A 27,936-nucleotide genomic window follows, 5' to 3' on the forward strand; every position below is an offset into this window, starting at 1 on the left:
TGCCCAAGGACAATTTAAAGTAAAACCTAATAGAGGTGTCATACATAATAACCTAATAAAAGTAAATGTAACAACTACTACAGTGCAACAAAACAGGAAGATTAAATGTGGACTCTTAAACATAAGATCTCTAGCATCTAAAGCAATATTGGTAAATGATTTAATATCAGATTATAATATTGATATATCCTGTCTCACTGAAACTTGGTTGAGACATGAATATGTCAGCATAAATGAGGCCACTCCACCCAGCCATATCAATACTCATATTGCTCGAGGCACAGGCCGAGGAGGTGGAGTTGCACCAATCTTTGACTCAAGTTTACTTATCAATATTAAACCAAAATTAAATTATACCTCCTTTGAAAGCCTTGTTTTTAGTCTTACGCATCCAACCTGGAAAACTTTGCAGCCAATGTTATTTGTTACAGTGTACCGTGCACCAGGTCCTTATTCAGAATTGTTATCAGAATTCTCTGAGTTTTTATCAACTTTGGTACTTAAAACAGATAAAGTAATTATCGTAGGTGACTTTAATATTCATTTTGACGACGATAAAAATAGCCTTACTGTTGCATTTAACTCTATATTAGATTATATTGGTTTCCGTCAGAGTGTAAATAAACCAACCCACTGTTATAATCACACTCTCGACCTTGTTCTGACTACAAACCATTAGTCAAAAGCTCCTGCAGCAGAAACCTATCAGTTAGTGCTATAGCCAAATTTAAGGAAGAGATTCCATCAATACTTAACTCGATAGCATGTCTGCATGTAAGGCAGGAAACTTATACAAAATAAATAATGACCTCTTGCCTTTGACCAGTATAGTGTTATCAACAGCTCCCGGAAACATAAGTTCTAATATTACACTAGATAGTAAATTAGAATGCTTTTCAGCCATAAACCTTGAACAATTGAATTCAATGATTCTCTCTTCTAAACCATCAACGTGTATCTTAGACCCAATTCCAACTGAGCTGTTAAAGGAAGTTTTTCCATTAATTAACACTTCTTTATTAAATATTATGAATATGTCTTTATTATCAGGCTACTGTATGTTCCACAATCATTTAAAGTAGCAGTGATAAAACCTCTTCTTAAAAAGCACAACCTCGATCCAGAGGTTTTAGCCAATTATAGACCTTTTTCTAATCTTCCGTTCTTCTAAAAGATTCTTGAAAAAGCAGTCGCAAAACAGTTGTGTGATTACTTAAAAAACAATGATTTATTTGAAGATTTTCAGTCTGGCTTTAGAACACATCATAGCACAGAGACAGCTCTGGTTAAAGTCACAAATGACCTTCTCATAGCCTCAGACAAAGGACTTGTCTCTATTCTTGTTTTGCTCGATCTCAGTGCTGCATTTGATACTATCGACCATGATATCCTATTGCAAAGACTAGAGCACTTAGTTGGCATAAAGGGAACTGCTTTAGGCTGGTTTAGGTCCTATCTATCTGAACGCTCTCAGTTTGTATGTGTCAACGATGAATCTCCCATGCAAACCAAAGTGAGCCATGGAGTGCCACAGGGCTCAGTGCTTGGACCTATTTTGTTCACATTATATATGCTTCCGTTAGGCAATATTATAAGGAATCATTCTGTACATTTCCATTGTTATGCGGATGATACTCAACTATATGTATCCATCAAGCCTGATGAATCCAATCATCTAAATAAAATTCAAGACTGCCTGAAGGACTTAAACACGTGGATGACCTTAAATTATTTGATGTTAAACACGGCCAAAACTGAAGTTATTGTACTCGGCCCAAAGACTCTACGAAACAAACTATCTAAAGATATATTAACTATGGATGACATTAATTTGGCCTCCAGTGAGACTGTAAGGAATCTTGGTGTTATATTTGATCAGGATTTATCCTTTAACGCCCACATAAAATCAATTTCAATGACCGCCTTCTTTCATCTACGTAACATTGCAAAAATCAGGCATATCTTTCCTCAAAACGATGCAGAGAAACTAGTCCATGCATTTGTTACTTCAAGGCTGGATTATTGTAACTCTTTATTATCAGGGTGTGCCAAAAAGTCAGTTAAGTCGCTTCAGCTAATTCAAAAATGCTGCAGCACTAACCAGAGTTCGGAAAAGGGACCACATTACTCCAGTTTTGGCTGCCTTACACTGGCTCCCTATAGAACACAGGATAGAATTTAAAATTCTTCTTCTCGCCTACAAAGCCCTTAATGGGCAGGCGCCATCTTACCTAAAGAACTCATTATACCCTACTGTCCAACTAGGGCATTGCGTTCCAAGAATGCACGGTTGTTGGTTGTTCCTAGAGTCTCTATAAGTACAATGGGAGCCAGAGCCTTTTCTTATCAAGCTCCACTTTTGTGGAATCAGCTTCCAGTTTGTGTTCGGGCGGGAGACAGCCTATCCGTTTTTAAGAGTCCTCTTTTTCCTTACTGATGGTATGTAATTTGGTTGTGTGTGTAGACCAGGGATTGGCAAGTAAGTTTGGCCTTGGGCCAATATTTTTCTGAGCCACTCGATGGCGGGCCGGAACATAATCAAAGGCTTATTTAAGTAATTGATTGTTAAAACATGTGACACGTTCAAATGTTTGGGGGGGGGGGTGCTAGTGAACTGTCAACGGGGGGGGGGGAGCCTCGCTGCGGTGCCGCTGCGGTGCCGTTCTGTGATTCTCCAGATTCTACAGATGGCCACTGCTCACAAGCTTATTAAGATCCAAAGCGTTAGTGCGTTTTGAATCAATGCTGAGTACAGCCAAACTTGACAGTCTCTTCTCTGTCATTGTAGACCGAATGCTTCTCATTTTGCGCCGTCCCGTTCAAATGACAAATCACATTTCCATGCTCGCACCAGGGCCGGGGGACGGGTTACAAGGCTCGCGTCTTGTGCTGCATTCACTTGCACTCTGACATTATATTAGGGATTTTCTCTCATAAATGTCCGATGAGCCAACATTTTTCTTTCAAAACAAAGCTGCCAACTGGGGTGGCAGCATATGCACCACCACCCCTCGCCCTCCATGATCAAGCGGCTTCTCCGATTTAGTTGTCAATGTTTTGACTGAACTTTGTTACTGTTCACATATAATTAAACATTACGTTTGAATGATTTAGTGAGCTGGTGTTATTTTTTTCAAACCACAAACCGCATGTTGGCTATTTCAGCACCACGCGCAGTCCATCTACTTATTGATCCACTATCAGCGTCAGTGCACCCTGCTGACAGATTGTGCCTGTGCTGTGTGTCATTCACTCTCAACATGGATAAAAGTACAATAAGCATTCTTCAGGTGTAGGTAGATTCTCTATTCGGACATTATAGCCTATATGCACGACTGTCGGTCCGTTATTGTAAAATATGCCTTGATCCCTGCCGAGTCGACGCACAACTGTTGATTGGTGTCAGTGCCAAAAAAAAACTTTTTAGGAGCAATGCGCTCATCAGCGACGTGCAGTCAGTGGAGGCAGGGGAGGCAGAGCCTCACCTGTCATACTCCAATGTAACGGAAAAACAATTAAAGAAAAACTAAATAATAATAATAATAAAATGTCTCCACTGATCTTGTGTAAATGTGATTTCTGTATGATTCCAATCGCATTTTATAGTCAAAATCAGCAAATTGGCCGAGCTCCGCTACGGGAGCTATGAGAAGTGAGGCAGGCACGAGCACTGCCTCTCGTAAGCCCACAGTAACTTGCTGGAGCGCGGGCACTAATTTAGCGCGGCCACTTATTTTGTGAGTGCGCTCAAGCCATTTACTGTGGGGTGAGGTGAGGCACAGATGAGATCTGCCTCACCTCAGAATGCGTCACCCCACAGAAACTGTCTGGAAAGCGGGCCCTAAGCGCATGCCTGTTCCCATCTCACTGTAGGTCACCAATGTAATGTTTGTAGATCCCTTTATTACATTTATCCTCGCCATCCATAGTCTCTAAATAACTTATTTCACGTATATATGATATTTAGGCTCGCTGCTCTCAACGGCAATGAAAATGCACCAGGGGAGGCAGCCATAACCTCTGCCGCACTGAAGGGGGCGCACGTGAGCCCACAGGTTCTTGTTGCTACTGTTATTCTACCGCAAACAACAAACTCGACTTTTGAAACTACAGGAAGATACGGAGGACTTTTACAAAACAGTAATAGAGATTGTTGTCCAGAAGGATAGCATGGACTTATATTCATCTTCAAGTCAAGGTAAGACCACAACTGTAATGAAAATGGGATCTTACTTAGAAAGAACAATCCAATATTTAGATTTTGGGTATCCTTTTGTTGATCGGTCTGTTTAAAATTAATCATAGCATCAGACTAAAAAAGCTTTTGAAAATAACAGAATATTTCGATTAAGGTCAAAATAGGCTATAATATTTGTAAATCTGACTCTGAAAGAGTCAGTGCCTCACCAGCCATGAACCTCACCGCACGTCACTGGCGCTCATGGTATAGATGTGGCGCATATATCTTAGTTCCTACTCTTTTCCCTCACCCTATCCTAAGGGAGTGCATGTACGTAGACACGTTGTGCCTCTCCATCTATATTCCTTACTTCTTACTTGCTACCCCTTTCCCTCAACCTATCCTAACGGAGTCCATGTACGTAGACACGTTAGTTATGCTGCTATAGGCTTAGACTGTCGGGGGACACCTTACTTCTTCCTTCTGTCTGTCTGTACCTGTGTACTCTCATGTTCCGAATAACCCAGCTTCCCCCAAATTTCTTTTTGGTGTCTATCTACGCCGGGATCCTGAGTCGTGGCTCATCCTGTTGCTGCGGTCCTGTGTCCTGGATCCTGAATCATGTGTCCTGGAACCTGCATCCTGAGTCCTGGATCCAGAGTCCTGGATCCTGAGTCCTGGATCTTTAGTCCTGAGTCCTGGATCCTTAGTCCTGAGTCCTTGATTTGAGTTCTGGACTTCGAGTCGTGGCTGAAACTATCACTTAGTGCGTTCACACCGGAGTACTTTTCCCACAATAGTTAATCAGAACTACGATATATTTGCGTTCACACCAAAAAGCCCCAGGAACTAAATTAGTTAATCAGAACCATTTTTACGCCGTTTTCAGACTGAAAACGACCTGGAAAACCGTCCACAGCGCAGTCATGCCTGGAAGGTAAAATAAACGACATGCAATGCATTGTTTTAATCTGCACAATACTGGTCTCAGATGTACTTTTATTTGCTCGGTAGATCGAGTTAGCAATGCTAGGTTGAATTGGGTAACACTGTTAGCAGGCCGGAACCGAGCAGGCCGGAACATCTAGCTAGCTCGCTAGCTATTCTCAGCCGCTATAAAAACGTTTTGACTTGTGAATAAGTGTGCAATGTTCTGTAATTTGCTTCACTAACTCATGGCACTAATCGTGTGTTTCAGGCGAGGTGTTTCTCTCTGGATTGGAAACTAGTTAGCTTTCCCCTCCGGGATAAAACGATAATATAACGTTAGCAGTTAGCATGCTAGCTGGACATAATGCTACCTCTAACAATACATTGTAGTTGCTATAATTTCATTTACTCTATAGAGTCATTTGCAACATTCATTCTACATGTTAATGGTAAAAGCTTAAACAGTTGATTACCTGCATGCCACAAAGACTGATGTTCTAATATTTTGCACATTTAAGTAAAAATGTAATTGAAATTCAATTTATTTGTCCTTTTTTTTATTGATCGTTATAATTGTACTCAGCCATGTTATGTTAGATGTCAATCCACTTACACTGTAACTACTCTGGCCTTGAAAGAATGTTACGCATCTAACTGATGTCCACTAATCCCTATAAAACAAAGTTCAAGCATACATTAAGCACAAAACAATAAATAAGGGCACTTTGATATTTATTTTTTATTTGATATTATTTGATCCTATCTTATCTTCTACTTTACACCTGCATTTTGTACACTGTCCCTGCCTGCACCATGTCCAATGTTGTCTCTGTTGACAACCTACTAGGCGATTAAACTGATCTTGTATCTTGCTTATTTCTCCTTAGGAAAGCGGGCACGGGATGACAGCTTCCTTGACACCATCATGGCGATGGACCGCCGTGCCATGGTCAGCAAGGAGAATGAGGACCTGCGTGCCAAGGAGATGCACGACGAACGGCTGCTGCATTCACACAAGGCCCAGGAATCAGACGACCAGCTGCTCATGGTGATGCCGCGCCATGCTGACTCGGCAGCGTGCCACGTGGAGGTGTCGGCGAGCCAGGTGGAGCAACAAAATACCTTTCAGGCTGGGCTTCTGTCAGTGCTAAGCGAGCTGATTAAATCCAACAGGCCTTCAATAAAAAAATTAAGAAAAACTTGTCGTTGTTGATAAACTGTACAATGACTTGTTGGGAGGCGTGTGGTGCAGTGATCTGGTGCGTTGGTGTTCGGATCAGGGGAGCACAGGTTCAAACCCCACTGCAGTCAGTATGTCGTTGTGTCCCTGGGCAAGACACTTCACCCCAAATTGCCTACACCTGGGACAGTTAATTTTGTATTATTGTGATTATATGCCACTGTTATTAATACAGACACTTCACTTTGCACTAAGGTGTGTCTGCTGCTGAGCCTACCTATTGTTATTATATATATGTTTTGATACTACTGACACTTTATTTGATATTGAAAATGTTAACTTCTATTTACATGCATACGACACACCTGGGACAGCGTGATGCTGTTATTGATATTGTCTTGAGTGTGCAATAAAAGAGAACCTACATGGCGATTAAACAGAGCCTGTATCTTATATTTTTCATTACATTTCATGTAACTAAGCTTGCTTATTTCTCCTCTGACACTTTATCTTTACAGTGACCTATGTAGCATCCTATACATCACATGTAAGTGATTATTCTGATACCATCATGTTTCATTGGTTATAAACTGGCGAAGCTTTATTTATTGTGGCTTTCAAAAAGATAATTTCATTGTATTTCAAAATGGCGTCCAACACAAGCACTATTTATTTATAGAAAGATAAATGCTTAAGTTTGTTATTACCAGTGTTGTGAGTTCAATATTTGTAATTAATTATAGTAAGGGAACATCTTAGGAGTTAGTGTAGTGAGTTTCAGAGCAGTGTAATAATTATTTGACCGAAAACTAAATGTTTTTATGAACATGACATGGGGATTTGCTAACTTTTTATTTCCCCCATTTTACACGACAAAAATGGAGGCCACTATGGGCCAAAACTAACACGTAGGTTTCTGTAGGGTTCATGGCAGACGGATGCAGTTGCTCTCAGGAGGATATATAATAAAGGTGTGTTAGCTGCTGAGCCTATTTAGTGTGCATACGACACACCTGGCACAGTTTATTCATTTCACACGTAGCGTAGCGCGTGCATGTCGTCGCCCAATCCTTTTGTCAATCCTTCTTAACCGCCTTCGCTTCCGAATCAGCATTGCTATTGCATTTGACTGGTCGACGATCTGTATTTGTGTTTGCTTAAATAACTCAGACGAAGCTCATGTCTGAGGTCGGAAGGTAAACAGACGCCTCATATACAGCAGGTGGGTGCGGCAGTATACGCGGGAGCTTTTTCTTCTTCTTTTTCTCTCGGTTTTTTGGCGGATTGCAACTTTAAGGTGCATACCGCTACCTACTGTACTCGCCGTGAAGTTGTTTGCGGCCTGCCAGTAAACCCAAAGCAGAAGAAGAAGAAGTGACGTCAGCGGTTCATTTGCCTAATCCACCCCCAGGAACTCATTTTGGTGTGAACGCGATCTGCTTTAGTTCATCAGAATTAAAAGAGTTCTCATGAACTATTGTGGGAAAAGTACTTGGTGTGAACGCGCCTACTGTGGTCCTGCCTGACTCTCATCATACTACTTCCCTGATGGCTCCCACAGGATTGTTGACATCCTCGTGGATTCATCTTCTTATTATAGACACATGCATTTCCAAACATTTGGTCTACCTATGCTGTAAAATGTATTATCTCTTCGATTTACACACGGCATCTATTGCACGTCTGTCCGTCCTGGGAGAGGGATCCCTCCTCTGTTGCTCTCCCTGAGGCTTCTCCCATTTTTCCCTTTAAACTGTGGGTTTTTCCTTGTACGATGTGAGGGTCTAAGGACAGAGGGTGTCGTATTGTCATACCGATATTCTGTACAAACTATGAAGTCCACTGAGACAAATGTAACATTTGTGATATTGGGCTATATAAATAAACATTGATTGATTGATTGATTGATTGATTGATTGATTGACAAGCCCCCGTACATACCTGTCCTTTAATTACTGCACAGCGTCGGGCTGGGATAATGGTATGCAGATAAATTACAACCAAAAAGAAAATCACAGTAATGATCATCAATCCAATTTGGTTGATCAGTGAAGTGCAGGGTCAGTGTGCTAATGGGATAGTTAGAGAAAGGAAGAGAGAGGGAGGCTGAAAGAGCAGAGAGGAAGAACGCAATAACATCGAGAGCAAACACAAGGTAAGAGGTTAGAGTGAGAGGCGAGGGGCTGGAGGACTTGATAAACTCATTGTGCTTGATGGAAAGTGGTTGTGGCATGCACTTAATAACTTTCCCCGCTGCTACAGCGCTGTGTGTGATTGGAGGCGTCTCCTGCCCGTCACTGAGAGACAGTTATCGTGACTTTCCACTACATAGAAGCTCTCTCTTTATATCTGTGTATCTCTCTATCCCTCACAGTAACACACACAGCAAGGAGGCAAATATTTCAAAGTAGTTCTAAGGCTGAACAATAATTCAAGACATTATGCAAGACAGACAGGAGGGTGGGGTGGTGGGAGGAAAGAGTGAAGTAATGACAGTGATAACATGTGAAAGAATAAAATAGTTCATGTACAAGTTGAGAAAGAAGTAAGGGAATACATCATGTGTAGAAGGTAAGCGACAGAAAATCCTTTCAGGCAGTTAATAATGAACAACAGAGAAGGAAGTGGGCTTTCAAATGTTCACTTTTCTTTATGGCAGTTTTTGTATTTTACCAAGTCATTGATAGAGACACGTTTAAGATTATACTGATTTAAAAGCCTGTATTTGACTAACAGAGGTAGATTTATTTGATGTGGATGGTACAGTGATATTCTTAAACCTCAATTCGGGAAAGGTTAGCTGACTTGAAACATCCTGCATAAATAAATTCACACAGTGGAGTATTTTGAAAAAAATAGTAAAACCTTTTGTCAAATGTTTGTCGCAAAGAAGCTACACTAGCGTACATTTCATTAAAAAGTATTCACCATAAAAGGAAATTATGGTCATGGAATAAATAACAGTTATTGTGGATTTGAACATAATTCAAAAGAACCCACCTTCACAGAAAGAGTGAAGAATGAGGAAGGGAAGGAGGAGCTTGGGAATTGTCATCCTGCCGCCTAAACCCACACTCCACGACATCACCTGCACCTGCAACACAAACACAGAATACAGTCGCGTCACAATTATATGGTTGGCTGATTATCCACATAGCCTTTTCATTCCAGCCTCATGATGTTTAAAGACATATCTGCTCCTTAATGTTAGATGAAGGTACCATGGAAGTGAGTGGGAGAGGTGATCAGTGTAATTAGGAGACAGAAAAAGGATTTGCTGCACGCCATGCTTCAACAGGTGCTGTGGGTGTTTCTCAATGTCGAGGAAGGCTGCTCCAGAGCCACTATTTCAAGGATGCTACGTCATCGAGTCCCACCGAAGGACTGTTCCAATGTCCAGGATGCTTGGAATTCTACCGAGGCCGGCGTCCTTTGTTGCGGAAAATTTAGAGGCTGCACATGTGTATCCTCCGCGGTCTTAAAATCCCCACAATGCTTTGCGCTCCATTTAAGGCGGGGCCTCGGAAATGACGCACACCTGCACACCTGTTAGTCTGTTCCACCATTCTTCGTTTTCCGAGACTAGGAAGGATTCTTGCCTCGCTTCTGAAGGACCTGACTCGGAGGGACATGTCCTACCAAGGACGCGTCCTCGACATTGAGAAACACCCACAGTGTCTACTAGGTGTTGATGAAGGCAATTCACCGCCACAGCACTCCTGTTTTAAAGTACACATACTTTCACTCACATAACAACTGGCTACATGAAGAGAATACTTAATTAAAGGGGATATTTTGCCAATTTTCAACCAGCTCTGTGTCATTGCAGTGTGGGTATTGTACAAAGCAGAATGGCGCCCCCCCTCTCTCATTAGTGCAAGTGAGAGAAAAAGAGGTGGTTGAAAATCGGTAAGGTATCCTTTAAGTGTATTTTTGGAAAGTTGTAATCATCCATATGATCAGCTTTGTCACATGGTGCAATGACAATAACCTGGTCCATAGAAGTACCTTATGGTCTAATTAAATAAAGACCAATAAAGACCCAATGATAACTCAAAGTACAATTCTTTACTTATGTCCAATAAAGCTGATTTTTGGATTTTAGAGCGCTGATGTTTCAAACATATCTTAGATCCGGGAACACAGAAGATCTTTACAATCACCACAGTTGCTACGTGTGCACCCAATTTGAGTGTCACCAATTCAGTATCCGACCAAATGTGAAATATGTTCACAATCTCTTCATGATTTCACAGAAAAAGGTGCCCGTAGACCTTTTCATGTTACTCTATTTATTAGAAATGTTCTCATAATTAGCATATGAAGTATTGGATAAAGGCCAAAACATATCTGTGAGGTCAGTTACCTTGACCTGCAAACACCAAACTCGAATCAGTTCATTTATGACCCAAATGGATGCAAAATCTAAAGAAATTCCCTCAAGGTTTTTTTATTTTACTTTATTTTTAAATATCACATTATAGACCATTTGACAGACAGTAGGACGCGGACATAGGGGCATAATCAACAGAAAAATGTCTTGTGCAATAACAAAAAGAAAAGGCTTGAAAGGTCAAAATGTAACACAACTCCAAACAATAAACCAGAACATGAATGAATTTAGAAATCCTCTGCTAATGTTAATGCTAAGGCAATATTTAAGCCCTCACCATTACCCTTAATTCCTGTCTGTCCCGTCCCTGTCATTTGTTCCCTCTCTTTACACCGTCATCACTTGTCCCTGCAAGGCCTCACTGGTCGGCAAACTCACCGAATGACGATTTAATTGTGAAGGGTTATCTTTCTAAATTTGCCACTCCCCAAACCCTAGGGGAGCTTTTAGTCCTTCAGGAATCCGATGGCTAAATAAAAACATTAACCAGTTCGAAATGCAATAAAATACAATACACACGCTGCTTTGTGTTGCTGCTTGCTGTGCCGTTTAGAGTGGTGGATTCAATTCAGACAAAGTAGCTAAAAATGTACAGGTGAGTGAGAAAGAGACGCAAGGTAAATAGGCTGCCATTGCTTATTGTATGTAAACATATTTATATGTGTGAGTGTGCTTTTATTACCTGTGCATGTGTGTCATTTTGAATAGGCACATTTATTTTCATTTGGATTCCTGCTTCCTCAGCATTATTGCAGTTTACTTTCTAACAATGCAACCTGCATGCCCTTTTTATATTTCATTCTTTCCTTATTTCCTTTTCCCTTCAGTCTTTGCTTATGTACTTGCATTCACTTCTCTTGCCAACCCCAGAAGACCTTGTCTCCCCTCCCACACCCTTTCCTCCCTAATTGTCCTCTCCAATACAGTCGTGGTCCTCTAGACTAGAGAATTATCTTGGTTCAGTAGGAAGCTCGGACAGAAAGCTGACGACAACAGCTTAAAAATATGACATTTCTTAACATTGTATCTTTTCCAGGACAAAAAAATTATGTATTTACCTATCCTATAATTTCTTACCGTTTGTTATAAACAACACACCAGAGGGAAGCATGACTTGGAAGCCCTGGAGCATTTAAAAAGCTGAACACACCGACAAAAGTGAATCAACCCCAATGACTACGACAAAGAAAGCGACAAGACCTAATTGCGAAATCTCAGTGTTCCTCGTTGATGCTCGGTTAGGCTTGATCAGTCTGGATGAGGACAATCAATAAAGCCCATTTTAAAGCTCTCCCCACAGAAAAAATATATTGTAGAGAGAAGATAAAAAAGCTCTTTGAATCTCCTTTTTTCCCCCATAGATCCCCTTTGTTGGATGAAAACAAAAGTTGATGATCTTAATTGCTTTTCTAAATAGAATCAGGCCATGCTCTACTGATTTTATTTTGAAATATAAATCCCTACACACTGAAAGAAAACAACATCAAAACCATTCATATCTGGTACAATCTGATGCCTCAAATTGATATTGGTGACAATATCTGAACCTGCCACACAACCAGGGCCGTCTCTCGCCAACTAGGCCCCACGCAAAGTTAGATGATGAGGCCCTCTGTTTCGCGAGCGCCACACTAATTGCGCCGCATAAACGCATAGGTGCGCCACATTTGCGGCTCACTTGAGGCTCAGTTGAGGCTCCCTCCGCAAGATGAGGCACCCTCCGCGAGGTGAGGCCCCACGCAGTCTGCACACAACCAATATCTCTCTCCCTCTCAACTACATCTTCCCTCACACACCTAAAGCATCCTCATAATGCTAAAGGACATTTCTGAGACAACGAATAGGTGAAGATGAGTGATGAATACTGGTGAGGACAGACGCCTTGGGTTCCAGAGAGTTGAGGCAACCGTGAAAAATAAAAGCAGTTCTCCTACAGCAGCATCTGACTCTCCGGTCACCAGGATGAAGGAGAATTCGATATTAAACATTCTCACAAAGGAAGCCCCCCCACAAAGTTACACATGCACTGTACTATTCTAGAGAGGCAGGTGGTCACTTTCTTTTGACTGTATGTAACCTGGATGTGTGGATGACTCTGGACTACTTTCACAGCTTCCTGTGGAATCATTTGCGAAGGATGCTCATTTCAAACTTAAAGGATTTTTATAATAAACTACAGAATGAATGCGGTAAACATTCTATGACTTTTTTGTTGACACGAATAAACTGTAATGTATATAAATTGGGTTCTCTCAGGTTCACTCATTGTGATCTATGGTCTCTCTTTTGATAAGTATTTGTCATTCTGCACACCTGCAGACCACAACATTTATTTTAAAACTGCTGACAGTTGTCTATTGGGAGAGAAAACATTTGATCTAACTGTAACGGTCAGTTCACCGAAATAACAGTGATTTTCTAACTTACCCCTGGGTATTTTACCATGCACATACATTCAGTTTTGCCCACATTTGAGATATCCTCTGCAGATAAGATATAGATCTTGCTGAAATGTATTTTGGACGCTTGATGACTAGAAAATTGCCCGCAACTATTTTTCCAGGACTGCACATTGCTGTAGTTCAGCTGTTGTTTTTGGAAATGTATTTTGTTTTGAAGGTTAAATGGACATCTCTACAGAGGTTTCTTGGATTATCCAGGATAGAAACAGAAGGACACTGTTTAAAAAGGAGACTGCAGAATAACCTTTTACTGTAATTTCTCAATATTAAGAGCACCGCAAACAACGTTACGTTTAGCTCAATTTGTGTTGTATGGTGGCAGAAATCACTGCTGCAGATATTGTAATTCAGAATCTCAGCGAATCAAATTATCTGCATAGTAAAATGGTACAAGTTCTTTGTGACTTGGGCGAACAGAGCCTCTAAATGTCTGGTATGTCAAGTTGTTGTTTCTCTTCAAAATGAACATATTACTAATTGTGCTATTGTTATGGTTTACCACCTAAAATTAAAATAAAATGGTATGGTAATAAGTTTCTTCTCTACATACATGTTTTAGGTGGCTATTATTTAACCATACAGGAGCCTACCACTGCAATCACTTCAGTAACAATTGAATGGAAGTAGAGTGGGAACATGGCGGTTGGTAATCAAGGCATGCTCTGCCCCCCAGGAGTACTGGACGTGTCCCTGGCTTTCTCACTCAAGAATTAAACCAATCTGTTGATAAAATACTTTCTACATTAGAAACACATTTGCCATATACTCCAGGAAGAAAAGTCAAACATATGATTAAAGACACACTTTAAATGTGAGCATGTTATACTTCAGAAACTACTGTCTAGTGTTAGTTCATAAATAAAAAGACCTGTTAATTCATTTTGGAGTGACAGCAGGTTCAGAATCTTACATTCAGATAATAGACTGTGCTATTAAGAGATGGTGATGGAAAGGCATCTTGTACGAAACAGAGGTCTATTAAATGATAGTATGGGTGGATGTGAGTTGGTCATTAGAGCACAGCTGTACATTGAGCTGAGTACCAGCTAAACGTAAAGTTCCAATGAGTCACTTATGCATGGGACAATTCAAGTGCAGAGGACAGGGCTAAGCAGGGATGTGTCTCTCGATGAGCGGTGGACTGCAGCACTGTCCTACTCCATTGGCTCTTCTGTCACCATCTATCAATCCCTCACTTTCACCCCCCCCCCCTTCACTCTGTCTGAGTCACTGCTCATCTTCTGCTCACCCGTAACAACATCTTATAGTCTCCATCTCTCCCCAAGCTTGCCTTTTCCTGTCCGTTTCCATTGTTTTTTCACTCTTTTTAGTCATCTATGTCTTTCCCTTTCCTCTTCTTGTTCTCATCTACATTGACTTGTGTCTCTTCCTTTTTATATTAACCACAGATCCTGGCTTGTCCAATTATATATCTATCCTGTATTCGTTTCAAACTGTTTTTCTTTTTGCTACGCTTTGGCAGATAATTATGTCTCCTGTGTCCTGATGTAAAATGTCAACACAACACATACACGTCTACTGTGGGCCATGTATTTATTGTGTTGTCATGTTAAGTGTGGGTCCAAGATGACGATTACTCTGTACCCAATGACAAATAAATAAGTATGACGAATCATTAAATAATATTTCTATAAAATACGTAGGATGGTATTTTATGGCCTTAGAGGCTTTTTTGTTACAATGACTTTCCACCCTTGATTAATTAATCATTATTTTCTCAGCTACTGTATGAAGCAGGCATTTGTACCCCAAACTATTTTGGGTCAATTCATTTGAATTACATGTTTACACCTTTAATAATTGCAAACATTCTTCAGCCCTGAATCAAAATGTAAAGGCAGGCTATTGCAAAGCCTTAACATGACTGTTAGGAACATCCACAGCTCCACTGGGCAAAGCGTGGCTGAGATCCAGGTCTATTTAATGAGTTGTGGTCCTATAGCTTATCTGACAGTAATGTGTGATTAAGGCAGTGTAAAGTGAAGAGTAATATCTGGATCGGCGGTGCTCTCTCCTGAGAGGCTGCCTGCCCACATGGCTGTATCTCCAGGCTTATAGCACTCGATATTATTGATTACATGGCAATTGTGTCAGACTTGCCTTAACCTCAAAAGGCACCCTTCTCAGAGAGAGTGGTGGGCCTCTGCCGGCGGCCAAATGTGGATTATCACAGCAAATCAATGGCAGATTTCTGCACGCCCTCTGTCCTCATGAAAAAGCCATCACTCATTAGCACAGTGATCACAAGGACTGTATGAGTGATCACAGACACATTAGCAGACATTTGGCTTTGTCAGGGAGGAGGGAGGGGCAGCGGTGCTCTGATGAGCTGAGTAATGTCTTTCTTCCCGCCCTCCTGATCTCTTCATCTCCAACATGACATGACTCTCGGAAAGCCTTAGTCAGCAAACCTCACTCACATGACAAGAATGCAATGCAAACAGGTCGGCATTTGGACTGCAGAGCATGTAGTGATTTCTGAGTAGAAATGATAATCAAACTGACACGGCACATTGATGCCGAGTAAACTGTTCACTCTGCTCGGGTCATTTATGAAATTGCTGGAGCAGATGTTCCACTTTCTAAAGCAAATGAGTGGCAGAAGAGTTTCAAAAATAAGTTTGAGACAAAAGGCATTCAGTGATATCGACTGGACATTGATGCATAAGTCCAGCAAGTGTTAGGCACATTTCATTGGACCACCATTTTTAGACAGAAGGCAACATGGCATAGCATATTGTGTAAGCACGCATTGAAAGCACCAGAGGAGGGTAACTTTCACATCAGTGACCACGCCTCAATTTTCCAAGACCCGTATGAGTTAAGCCTCTGTCTTCACACTCATTATGGATTCTACCTAACATCCCCTGGTAGAGCGGCCTGGTATAGACCTCTTTCCCTCACCCTTCTATAAAAAATAGTGCCCCAGAATGCATTTGGACTGTTCTGTACACTCAGCATCACACAAGATTCCTCCTCTGCTGCTGCTCTTTTTTAGGTTTCTTGCATTATTCCCTGTAAAAGTTTTGTTGGGGGGGAATTGTATTTACTCTAATAGTGAGTTTAAGGATATAAGGTGTTGTATGCTGTACAGATTGTAAAGCCCCTTGTGATATTGAGCTATATAAATAAAATCAACTTGACTGGGGCCTCCTTCTGAATAAAAGATCACTACCTCCCTGCCTGGCAAACAGAAGATAGGGGACTAAAGGAAACATGCCAAGCCAAACTGTTGTTCCTCCGGAGACACTCGCTGCCTGCAACTTCTTTGATCCTTTATGGGCTGACAGTAAAGCTAAACACTGTGGGAGAGAGAGCGTCTTAAACAGGACCTAGGGAGATGGTAATTATCAGGAACAGGACGGGAGCACTGCGAGGCGCCGCATTACAGTACCCTGTCACAAAACGCTTGAGCAGGCGCTACTCATACACACCCTGCCCTGTGTTGACCAACAGTAGTGTGTGTGTGTGTGTGTGTGTGTGTGTGTGTGTGTGTGTGTGTGTGTGTGTGTGTGTGTGTGTGTGTGTGTGTGTGTGTGTGTGTGTGTGTGTGTGTGTGTGTGTGTGTGTGTGTGTGTGTGTGTGTGTGTGTGTGTGTGTGTGTGTAGGAGAGTGACATGGGGCCTGAGGGAGGATTAGTGTTCACTTGGACTAAACAGTGGGGGAGAAACCTCCTCCTGCGCCGCATGCTGAGACACAGCTGGGTCAGAGAGTCCAGTCATTTGTCAAGTGGAGGTTCAGGAGCCGTCTCTGCAATATAAACACTGATAAGGGCAGGGTAGCCATTAGGAATGATGGACGGGGCGGACAAATTATCCAAATAGGGCCTACATCCAAGGCACAAATATTAAATGATAATAAAGAAAACTGTGGTTTCCAAGACTGAATGCAAGGCACCCTCACACAGGTTCTTGCCTTAAAAGTTGAAGATGGCTCAGGCCCATCCTGGAGTAAGAACATGGTCAAACCATACACCAAATCTTTCCACAATGCCCTGCTTCTCCCCTTGACTTGCTACTCCCTCCGCTTGAATAAACCTGCTATTGCTCACCAACATCATTTGCTGTCCTGGCTCCTAAAAAACAAATAACTTCTCCATCTCTTATGGTTGCTAAATGTACTTCAAGAAGTGTTGCATGCTTGATGAAGTTGTTCTATGATTCTTGAAATGTTTAGGTTGCATCCACTTGGTTGAATGTACTTAATGTGAGACGCTTTGACTTAAACTAATGTAATGTAACTGATCTTATCCTGACCAGTGACTATTAGTGTAAAGTGTTCTGTATGTTTTCATGCAAGTGCAGCCATCACTGATCGCTGTGTACCTCCATCCTGCTTTTTGTACGGCTAAATTAGAAAATGATGATAGAGCAGGTTAGCTGCTTTTATGGATCAATAACAAGATGATTTGCTTGAATATTAAACTGGGATGGGAATTGTTCTGACAAAATGTTATAAATTGTCGATAGAACAGATTACTGCAGCTATATTTATTATGTGAATATTACTAAATGTAAAATTTATTGCAAAGAAACCACTCAAATAAAAAAACAGGACAGCCAAATGTCTCATGAGATGTGAAGAAAAATGCTAAAAGAGGTGTTAGAGAATGCATGCAACCATGTCTGCTGCTGCTGCCACCTCCTTTTTGGGACGCAGACTGACATAACAATCTTAGCTCTCTCTTTAAGGCTTTTAGTGTTTTTGTGGACAAATTGTAGTGAGAACATAATGATACATCTGTCCACTGATAAAAACACCACAGCTCAATATGCTGTCATGCCCCTCCTGTCCTCTGGTCTATTTGTATTTTACTGAATCACACTCTTTAAGCATCACCTCTGTTTCACTAATGTAGACAGCCTATAACCGTTTTTACGAGGCAATGAGATGTAGTGTTAATGAGTTTCCCTTGCTTAATACTGTAATCACGGCATTAACACACTATTCATCTCAATGCATATCCACGTCAACCCTCCACAATCCTGTGATTTTTCTTTCTTCCTCACTCAAACATTATGCCAACGAACACATCCAAAGCCTTCATAATGTGAACCGATTGCTTCTCCCAGAACATTTTTATGCCCGTATTAAATTGCGCGTTTCTTAGCCTGGCTTACTTTTCACTTGGCCATTATCTGCGGCAATGAACATGCCAAGGCTGTCCCAGCAGAGGCCTGTGTGTATATTAGACAACATAAACACAGGCAACTAAGTCAGAGGGCAGCCGATAGCCTGTAGAGACTCATTCATCTCCTTTTGTCTCTCTCCATGTAAGAGCGTAGTCATTCTACCCTGCCAACAGCTGACTCTTTCTATCCCAGCTGACAGATCAAAACACACAATTTAGTAGCTGCTCTCCAGCACCGATGACCTTTGCATCTCTACAGTTGACCTCTCTACTCATTCAGCCCTACCTACTTCTTCATTTAGCCTTATTGTCTCTCCTCCCGTTGCCTCCCTCTCTGTGTATATCAGCCCCACTACAGGGCAGAAATCCATGCCTAAATACCAACAACAAGGATTTGTCACACTACAAAGCTGCCATTAAATTGCTGTTTTGTTTGTTTTACATGGCATAGTTTATTTGAAGGGGAAAATATGGCTCCAAATGGTAAATGCTAGTGGCTTTGATATGATACCCAACGTTTAACGGTGTGGAATAAAAGGGCCTTTTCATTTGTTCAGCAGAAAATGTGAATCGTCTAATTCCTTCATAATGGTTCTACATTCAATACAGGGACATGGGGATTAGTAGCAATAGACTAAACTACAACAAGATTATGGTGGATGGTTGGATTTACATTAAGCCATTATCTCCTCTAAAAAGGTATTGTCAATATTTGGGTCTACTGTGATCCTTTTGGCCTACTGTGACACATTTATGAAACATGATTTCACATCCATAAGGGCAGCAGCATGCAGGGATAGACCGTTCACCTGTTATACAACTGGCTGTGCAAAATCATCTTCTCACCACCCCTCCATCCTCCTCTCCAACCAGTTTTCTTCAGTTCCGCCTGACTGCCTTGGGTGATTTAATGACCATACAAGCTGGACCGGGAGAGAGGTGGATGTAGAAATGAGAAAAGTCGAAAGAATGTGATGATCATCCTCTCAAGTATCAGGAATGCTGTGTGGCTAAATGAAGGAGCTTGGAAAAGGCAGAAAACTGACATTTAAGGTCTGTGAATTTTGTGTCAAAATCTTTCTTATAGAGACTACTATGCTCAAACCAAAACAGTGCATTATTCTGTCAGTTACTTCACTGCAACCCTCTGAGCTCTTGTGCCAAAACACTCATTATTATGTAAACACAAACTTAAATTACTTAAACAACACATTAATGAGACATCGCCTAATAGTAATTCCAGGGCAGGTATATAGGCTATCCAGATGCTTCCACATCTGGTAATCCATGCCAAACCATTCCCAATGGATCCACTCACAATTTTCCTAGATTGGCTAAAATACAATATTTATATTTTATCCATAGGAAAAAAATAAATATGCTTCCACTTTTCTAATTTGCTCTTGAATACATTTAGTATTATTTAACCTCTTAAGCACGGCGGTCCCCCCATTGGACCCCTCCCACCGTTTTGTTTTCGAGATAATGTCTCAGGGCTTCTTAACATTTATGAAACTATTAATGTGTAGCACCAGATTAACGGGAAGAATCTCAGCTAACTGAAGATATGAACCATTTTTACCAAAACAAAACACAAGTCTCATAAGAAGGGTCTAAATGACCCCTGAGCGAAAAAATTCTAACGCACTGCGGCACACAATTCAAGATAAAGATACCCTTATTACTTTACGTAGCTGCACATACAATATAGCCTATTAAAGCTGAGACTCCACTGATTATTTACGTATAGTATCATCACTGAGCGATCCCAACTTGCGACAGGGGAAGCAAACACAGACATCACAACACGTACCTTTACGGAGCTTTTACGGCAGATCGTCTCACCGTAGCTGTCAATTAGGTCAAAAGACGTGTTCAATGGCATTAAAACGAAAAAACGGTTGATCCATAGGTTGATAATGTACCTGTGCCTTTAAAAAAATTATTTATAATCCATAATTCCATTTTTTATGTAAAAATCGGAGCGGAAAAGTTAGCTGCTAATGGTAGCCACCAGAGTGTATGCAGCTTCCGGTTTTGGTAACGCGTCACTCTCACTCCTTATTTGTTAACGTTTTGGTGTGTATATAACTTTCCCTCGATTCCATTGGCTCTAGCGGTTATAAAGAGATTTCATTCATCAAAATCGAGTAAGGGGGGCCAGAGATAGGTCAAATCCACCCAAATGACCCCAGAAGTGGGGGTTTTTGGCTAAATCTCTCTAAAAAGGTCAAATTTCACTTGTTTTGCATCAATCTTGATACAGGGTACTTATTATATGTTGTACTTTGGATTCCTAAAGCTTTTAGTCTACTAACCCATCATCCAAGGGTAGTTTTCACTATAAGTAAAAAATAATTTTTGGACGGACACTATCATTTACAGTTTTTTATATGTAAAATCTGAATTTTCTTTAAAATAAAAAACATCTATATTGATTCTGACTTTTCTACATCCAACTCACAGGTTTATCATTACTTTGAGAATAAAGATTATTAATTTAACCCTTTCAGAAGGGAAGATATGGTCATTTGTTCTGGGAATGTCATTTTCGAGCCTGAGACCTGAAAAACAGGCTCAGGGCTTAACAGGTTAATATTTACAATATTTATTTGTTATATTATTCACAATATTTCTTATAAGTTTTTCCTCACATCTTGTTTTGGTCCCTCACCAGATAGCCCAGTAGACACTGAATCTGCAATTCATTCTTCTATCACTCACATTGGGTTTCATTTGAGCCTGTCAGTCAAGGTGTCCGTCAGATATGGACTCTCCATTTCACTGTTTTTTCCCTTCCTTCTCGTATTCTGAATGAATTCAGGCAGAGTGACAGACACTCCAAAAGGAAAAAATGTCAGTGGCAAGCTTCCCCACTTAATGCATAAAAAGCAGCAGGAGTTTCTCTCCATCCTTATAAAGCTGTTTTTCGAATGCATCATACTACAGTTGCAATCTTTTTAAATAAATGTATGGTATACTTTTTAGGGTCACAATAGCAGCACATTACTTATACACTGGTGGACCAATGAGAGAACCTACAACTTGCTATGCTATATATTTTAGCAGGGGTAATGAAATAAAACACATGGTCAATCATTTTATGTTGAATAATTTAGATTTTGTATTGCCCACCGGAAGCCTGACATTATTCTATCACCTGGCAGTCTGGGAGCAACACAATGTTAGGCTTACTCTACTGGGCTTAAAAATGTTTATGAAATATTTCTGAATTTCTCCTGTCTCTTTTTTCCCCTCATAAGAGTGCCGTATATTGTAATACTGGCAAATGTGTAAAAAATAATTGCTTTTCTGAATTTTATCATTAAAGCATTTTGCTAAGCCAATCAGCAGTGGTCCAAATTCATTACATCTGCAGTGATGTGAAAATATTAAATCTCCCATACTTATTGATACAGTACAGCACCTATTTTGCATCAAATCGTGATTTAAACACTTAAGGAAAATATTTGTAACTGGTTGAAAGTATGAGCTCTCAGGCTATTAGTTAAAAAAACTCCTAAAGAATGTAATAAAACTGCATTACTCTGCAAAGTCATTGCAGCACCAGCTGTCTGAAGCAGCTCGTGCATGAAGACTAAACCACGATTATAATTAGTATTAAACAACTGGTAGTGTACTGCTTTAGTTTATCTACAGTAACAAAGAGAATAATTAAACATATATTTAAAACAAACATGATGCTACTGACCCAAGCCGCAGAATTAATAGTTGGATGCTCTCATTGATGGAGTTTCCCTTTAACCTGGCGCTGCGTCGCTGCCGCGTTCAGGTGACACATGAATAAATAAGTGGGCACCGAGGCGCTTCCCAGCAGGCACCTCTTGAGTCGCCAGGGCTACCTGAGATAACACTGTACACCTGACACCTCTGCGCAGGCATGCACACTACCTCACAGTTACTGGCCGCTTAATTACGCTGATAACATAACGCGTTATGGAACAATGGCAACAGTTGGAGTTTTCGAAAGACAACACAAATGGAATAACATAGCCTGAATAGAATATTGCGAATACAATGACAGATCCACTCATTGGACTAGCTCATCAAACGTAACTTTCATGATCATTTTCCTACTTCTACAACTCTTGGTGGGCAAATTCGTGAGCCCCCTGCATAACCGCAAAGTAAGAGGACTATTTGTGGGCGTAAAAGTCGACACTTACGCACAACTATCACAGGTAGAGAATGTCAAACACCACAATGAAAAATCCTTAAACTGAAAAGATCTTCTCTGCCGCAGTCACACCTCCAACACTGCTTGGTGTCTATCAACTCATAGCAGGATGATCAGGTCATTTTCATATTGTCCTACCTTCCTCGTCCGTGTCCGTCGCTGGCTGAGCGCCTTTGGATTCGATTGCCTGTCCTGCTGTGATGCGTTACCAAGTATCTGCTACCCCCTCTATCTCTCCTCCCTCCCTTCTCCTTGCTCCCCTCTCTTTCTCCCTCCCTCACTGTTCCCCTCTCTCTAAATATATATATTTGTAAACATTTCTCCCGTTAGCTTTACTCTATCACACCCTGGTCATTAATGTCACTTCCCAGCGTTCAGAACTACCACTGCAAAACCTAAAACCTAAACCCTCACTTGTATGGAGCTCCTACAAAATGTCCCTTATTATCCCCACTCCTCCTGAGCCAGGGTTACACTCCAGCAAGTTACAGCCCATAGGTTTTAAATGCTGCTCTTAAGCAATGGCATTACATTTTTCTCAATTAAAAAATGGACACACTCACATTCTGACAGTGAATTGTATCTAAAGTTATTTTGTATATTTTTCATTTGATGTTCAAATGTATTAATGCCTTTATAAAAATAAGTCCTCGCCCCGTTCCCTTTAAAATAATAATTATGCTTAGATGTGTTGACAAATCATTTCCACGCTTCATGGAAGAAGGCTTAACTCACTGAGATTATAGGCATCTATTTATAAGCCTCCTAAATAAGATTGTGAGCCAATATATTAGACAAATTACATTTAAAATCCTCTACTTAACCACAGAGTTCATGGCTCTGAAGAGCAATAGCCAGTGTGGCAGCGTCATCTAGTGTCTTAAAGAAGAATTACAGATATCTAAATGAGACAGACTGGAGAGGCTAGATCAAAATGGCCATTTCCAAGTCTGTTAAGGCAGTTTTTCAGAACAGTTTTAACAATTTTAAAGGGAACAAAACAAAAATGAATGTGTGTGTGTGGGGTGGTGTGTTTGTAAATATTAATAATATACTAAAATAAGGGCGCCCTTATTATTATCATCCCTTATTTTAGTATATTATTAATATTTAAAAACACACCACCCCACCACATAAACAATTCACAAAAAACTCACAGCATAGTGAAGGAGTCTTGGTGGTCACTGTATACATTCATAATGTTCATTGGCTCGTCTACTCAGAGCCACAATTTGGACTTTTCATCTGTAAATATTAATTTCTATCAGTCCCCCTCTGATGTATGCCCTATGCTTCTGTAAAAACAGTGCATTGTTTTCCATCCAACATATCATTTTCCAATGAGCTGAAATGCACCTCCACTATTCATGAGATTTGGGAAAGCATTCTGTTTCTGACAGAGGACCAGACGCCTCACTTCTTGTGTCTTACAAAAAACTACGAGAGGGACTCAGTGAAAGGAGGGATCAAAGAGACGGTGTGCTAATGTTGAAGTGAATGTAGTGCATTAGTGGAGAGCGAGGCAGTAGGCTTGTTGTCAAATGTAAATCCTTTTGAACTGTTTTGTTTACAGTTAAACACAAAAAGTATTGTACTTACAAAAAAGTATTGTACTTACTATGCTGTGGTTCTCATGACTGTTGTCTTCCAAGGTGCAAGTGGTACAGCTAAAAGCAAAAACAAAAATGTGTCATGGCTACAGAAGCAGTTTATAAAACAATGTGTGTAATGCTTTGTGAACAACACTTGCTGAGTCTATTTTTATAGAGGCCAGGGCATACATTTACTTATTTTGTATGCTTTAGCATCACTGTGTAGAGTATACTTTTAAGTTCAAGTTACAGCAATGATTACTGTGAGAAAATGCAGAATATTTTATTTTTGTATAAATGTCATGCAATAAATAAGTTATCCTCTCTTACTTTACCTCCTACAAATAATTAAATAATTATTGTGAACAAAAGTTATTTGTCCTTCAACCTCGTCCTTACATTTATGATTATAAGGGTGTGATGATTCAAAGTAATATTTTGCTGCTCTCTGGTGGATATTTGCAGTTGTTCTGCACTGAGGAGCCTTAACAGTATTTCAAGTTTGAGGCCAATTTCAAAGGACAAAAGGTTCAAATAATGGAAGTAATTTGTTGTTCATAAAATATCTGAAAATATCTTCATTCACATAACTTTGGCCCAAACAAATATGTACAATTGTCTACAATTTGCAACAAAACTTCTTTCAAATGGCTTACTGATTAAAACTGACCAGTTGATCCAGTGAAATTATCATACTCTTCACAATTTTTAAACATTCTTTGCGGGGTACTTTTTATTGGGGCATGGATGTTATTTGTGGAAAACGGAAACATCTAAACATGTGGTCAATTGGGTTTCAGACAATGATAAAACATGTTTTTTTATTTTATTTTGGTGGCATTGGCCTATTTAATGGCCCTGCTATAACTAGGTTTTGAAGCATGAATAAAATGTTTTGAAAGCGATTGAAAATACAGTGCATGACAAAAACGATTAACCACAGGAAAAGGGTCACAAAGTCCCACAGTGTCATTTATAATGTCAAAAATAAAAATGTGATGCAGAAAGCCGTATAAAGCAATAAAGCAAACAGCATCAGGTTCTATGACTTTTACCTTAGTAAGCTACTTTGCACCTAAGGTTTGAATAACTTGAAGTGTACATATTACAGAATAAACTTTTGAGCCTACATGATGTGTTTTAATCAATCTTTGGCTTATCAGACTTTATTTTTTTCAACTATAAATGCAATATTATTTTTCAACTCCTACACTAACTCCCAAGCTCTTATTAAAGGACTTTTGTTGAGTTTTGAATGACAGAGAGACCTCGGCAAAGTAATCTCTTACAAAGTATTAATCAATATCCAATAGGATGCACTGTAAATAGAGTGAGGGTGGGAAAATTAGCAGTATAGGCCATACCTAGTGCAGGTACTGTAAAACCACAACAACATTCTCACAATGTACATGTAGCTAGGTTTCTTTTCACTGTCATTATTAACATGTACAATTCACCCAATTGTAGGATACTGTTATTGTATCGCACTGCAACGCTGGGTGAAACTTCAATATAGGCTAATTGGTTGAAGAAATGTTCTTTTAGAACATTTAGTAGGTAGGCTACATTTGAGAAACCGGCTCCAAAATTACCTACCCCACCTTTAAAGTGAAAACCTAAGATACAAATATTAGACTCAGCCGCCCTTTATCATGTAAAAAGGTGGTATATTGTGGTAAATATACTCAACAAAACTGTATAATAGCCAAAAGCAACTTCTTAGTAGCCAAAAATAACTTGCTAGTAGCCAAAGCTTCCTTGCTTTCACCTTATGTAGCCTAGCCTAACTGCTGTTAGCTATTAGCTTTACTCAGTTCATACGTCAATATTTTACGTAACGTCCTTACGCTTTTTCACTAAAGGTTCACCAAAACAATAACATAGCCTACCTTTGTTTCTACCGGTAGGGTTGTCAAATTCTTGACTTTTAAAAGTCGCTGTGCAATATTCTCTTTGCATGGAAGCCATTTCGTCCTGTCACCGCAGGAAAAAGCACAGGTGTAATTAATTAAGGATGACTGTAGGCTACGTTCAATTAGTTGGGTACATTTAGAAAATACATTGACGGATTCGAACATGACAGATCAATAACTCGTGAACAAATCGTTGTTAAAACACAAACGAAGTATGACAGATAACAACGAGGTAGACAACGAGCAACAAACTCATTTTTATATAAACAAGGCAACACGGGCCGTCATCTGAGCTAGGAAATGTACATTGGTCTATCTGCAGCCTGAGAGTGGGCAGGGACCGTCTCCAAAGTGCAACGACGAAAAGAAAAAGGTTAGCACAAAAATATTCAATAACTTCCCTGTGTATTTCCTTGTTGTTTTTGTTTATAGTAAATGTATTCGTATTAAGTGTTATTATTTAAACGGGACCTATCATGCAAAATACACTTTTGTACGTCTTTTATACATGAATATGTTTCCCCGGTGTTCCAGGGAACTCACCAAGTGTCAGAAAACACAACCCTCTCTATTTTCCTCCATACCCAAATCTCTAAAAAAGGGGCTGCAACGGATCTGATAAAAACTGATCCAGATTTGAACACTGTCCTGACGTCAGGACAGTGGCGCTACGGCTATTGGGCCAACTCTCCACCTATCAGGGGAATGTGGGGTTGGGCCACGGCCGGCCATTGCCGCTCGAAAGCGCTGGAGACGCTGTAATACATATGCCAGGCCTGTAAGTGGCGCTCTAGTCTGCCACAAAAGCAGCGAAGAAGACTTCCCGCGCATGGTTACCATGGTTACCCTTCTGTTTATTCTCCGCTGTGGCTTTTTTTCTCCCTCCCCGAGGCAAGCGTTTGCTCATCCTGCTGCTTTAATTCAATGCAATCCCTCCCCGTCGAGGCAAGCACTGTAATTCTCTCCGGTTAGTCCACCAGCACATGACAAACACCCACCTCTCCGCCTCTTCCAAGGAACGAGGGGACCATGCAGCAGAGTTTCAGTTAGGTTTTCTTTCGCCGGTCAAGATGTCCGTTAAAGTTTAAATCTTCCGGACAAAATTAGAAAAGTGCCGGTCAAAGGTCTTCTTTGTTGTTTATTGAGCTTTAAAACAAATGAATAACGACTCTATATAATAATAGGCTATAATAAAACACGGAGGACGGAGATCTATTTTCTCCCCCTCTTCTGACAGCCCAGCAGCTGTTCAGAGCGCGTTCCCCTCTCCTGCAGGGGGGCGTGGTCAGCTGCAGCTCACAGAATCAGCCCCCTGCAAAAACAGGGCTGCAGAACAGCAAATAGAGCGAAATGAGGCACGGCTAAAATGCATGATCTGTTTGGTATTTTGAAAACAGAAACGTATAAATATACCTTATATAGGTATGGCCCTACAATATATCATTTAAATATAGCATGATAGGTGTCCTTTAAGTTATTGAAAGTTGTTTTTTATGCTTTATTTTTTAAGGCATCTTTGGGCACTGGGTGATTTGAGCACCTGATGTAATTGCATATATTGGAAACAGGTGGTGGTGGGATTAGAGCACCAGTAGGCATATGTTGTTTTTTTTACCACAGGGAAAGCACAAGGAGGCCTGAGGCACAGGGAATGTAGGAAACCTGTTGTATTTTGTTCATATTGTAAATGGAAATAAATGCACAAACAGATAATCTTGTCTGGACTTGGATCATTCTCATGAGTACGATTAGCTATCTGGTGCCTCAGCGACAGTTTTACTTTTGAGTTAATTTTCTGTTTTATTTTTGCATGATTTTGACTGCTACAGTCTCCTTGTTATAGCAGAACACTTCCCTTTTTTATATTGCCGGATCATTTTTCTTGTGTAGGCCCACAATATTAATAATTTCATTTTGGTATAACTAAAGTGTAGTT

At 40.4% G+C, this 27,936-nt stretch overlaps 1 protein-coding gene across 1 annotated transcript in view; it reads right to left on the bottom strand.

Moving 5' to 3' along the window:
* Positions 1–26,059, bottom strand: part of cdh23 (cadherin-related 23) — a 185,371-nt gene extending 159,312 nt beyond the window's left edge. The window contains 3 exon segments of the mRNA XM_034152488.1: positions 9,291–9,384; positions 24,114–24,162; positions 25,977–26,059. Of these exon segments, the coding sequence (XP_034008379.1) occupies positions 9,291–9,375 (85 nt within the window). The 5' untranslated portion in view covers positions 9,376–9,384; positions 24,114–24,162; positions 25,977–26,059.
* Positions 26,060–27,936: the final 1,877 nt, after the last annotated feature.

The sequence above is a fragment of the Trematomus bernacchii genome, unplaced genomic scaffold (assembly GCF_902827165.1).
Source record: "Trematomus bernacchii unplaced genomic scaffold, fTreBer1.1, whole genome shotgun sequence".
In the NCBI taxonomy this organism is placed as follows: Eukaryota; Metazoa; Chordata; class Actinopteri; order Perciformes; family Nototheniidae; genus Trematomus; species Trematomus bernacchii.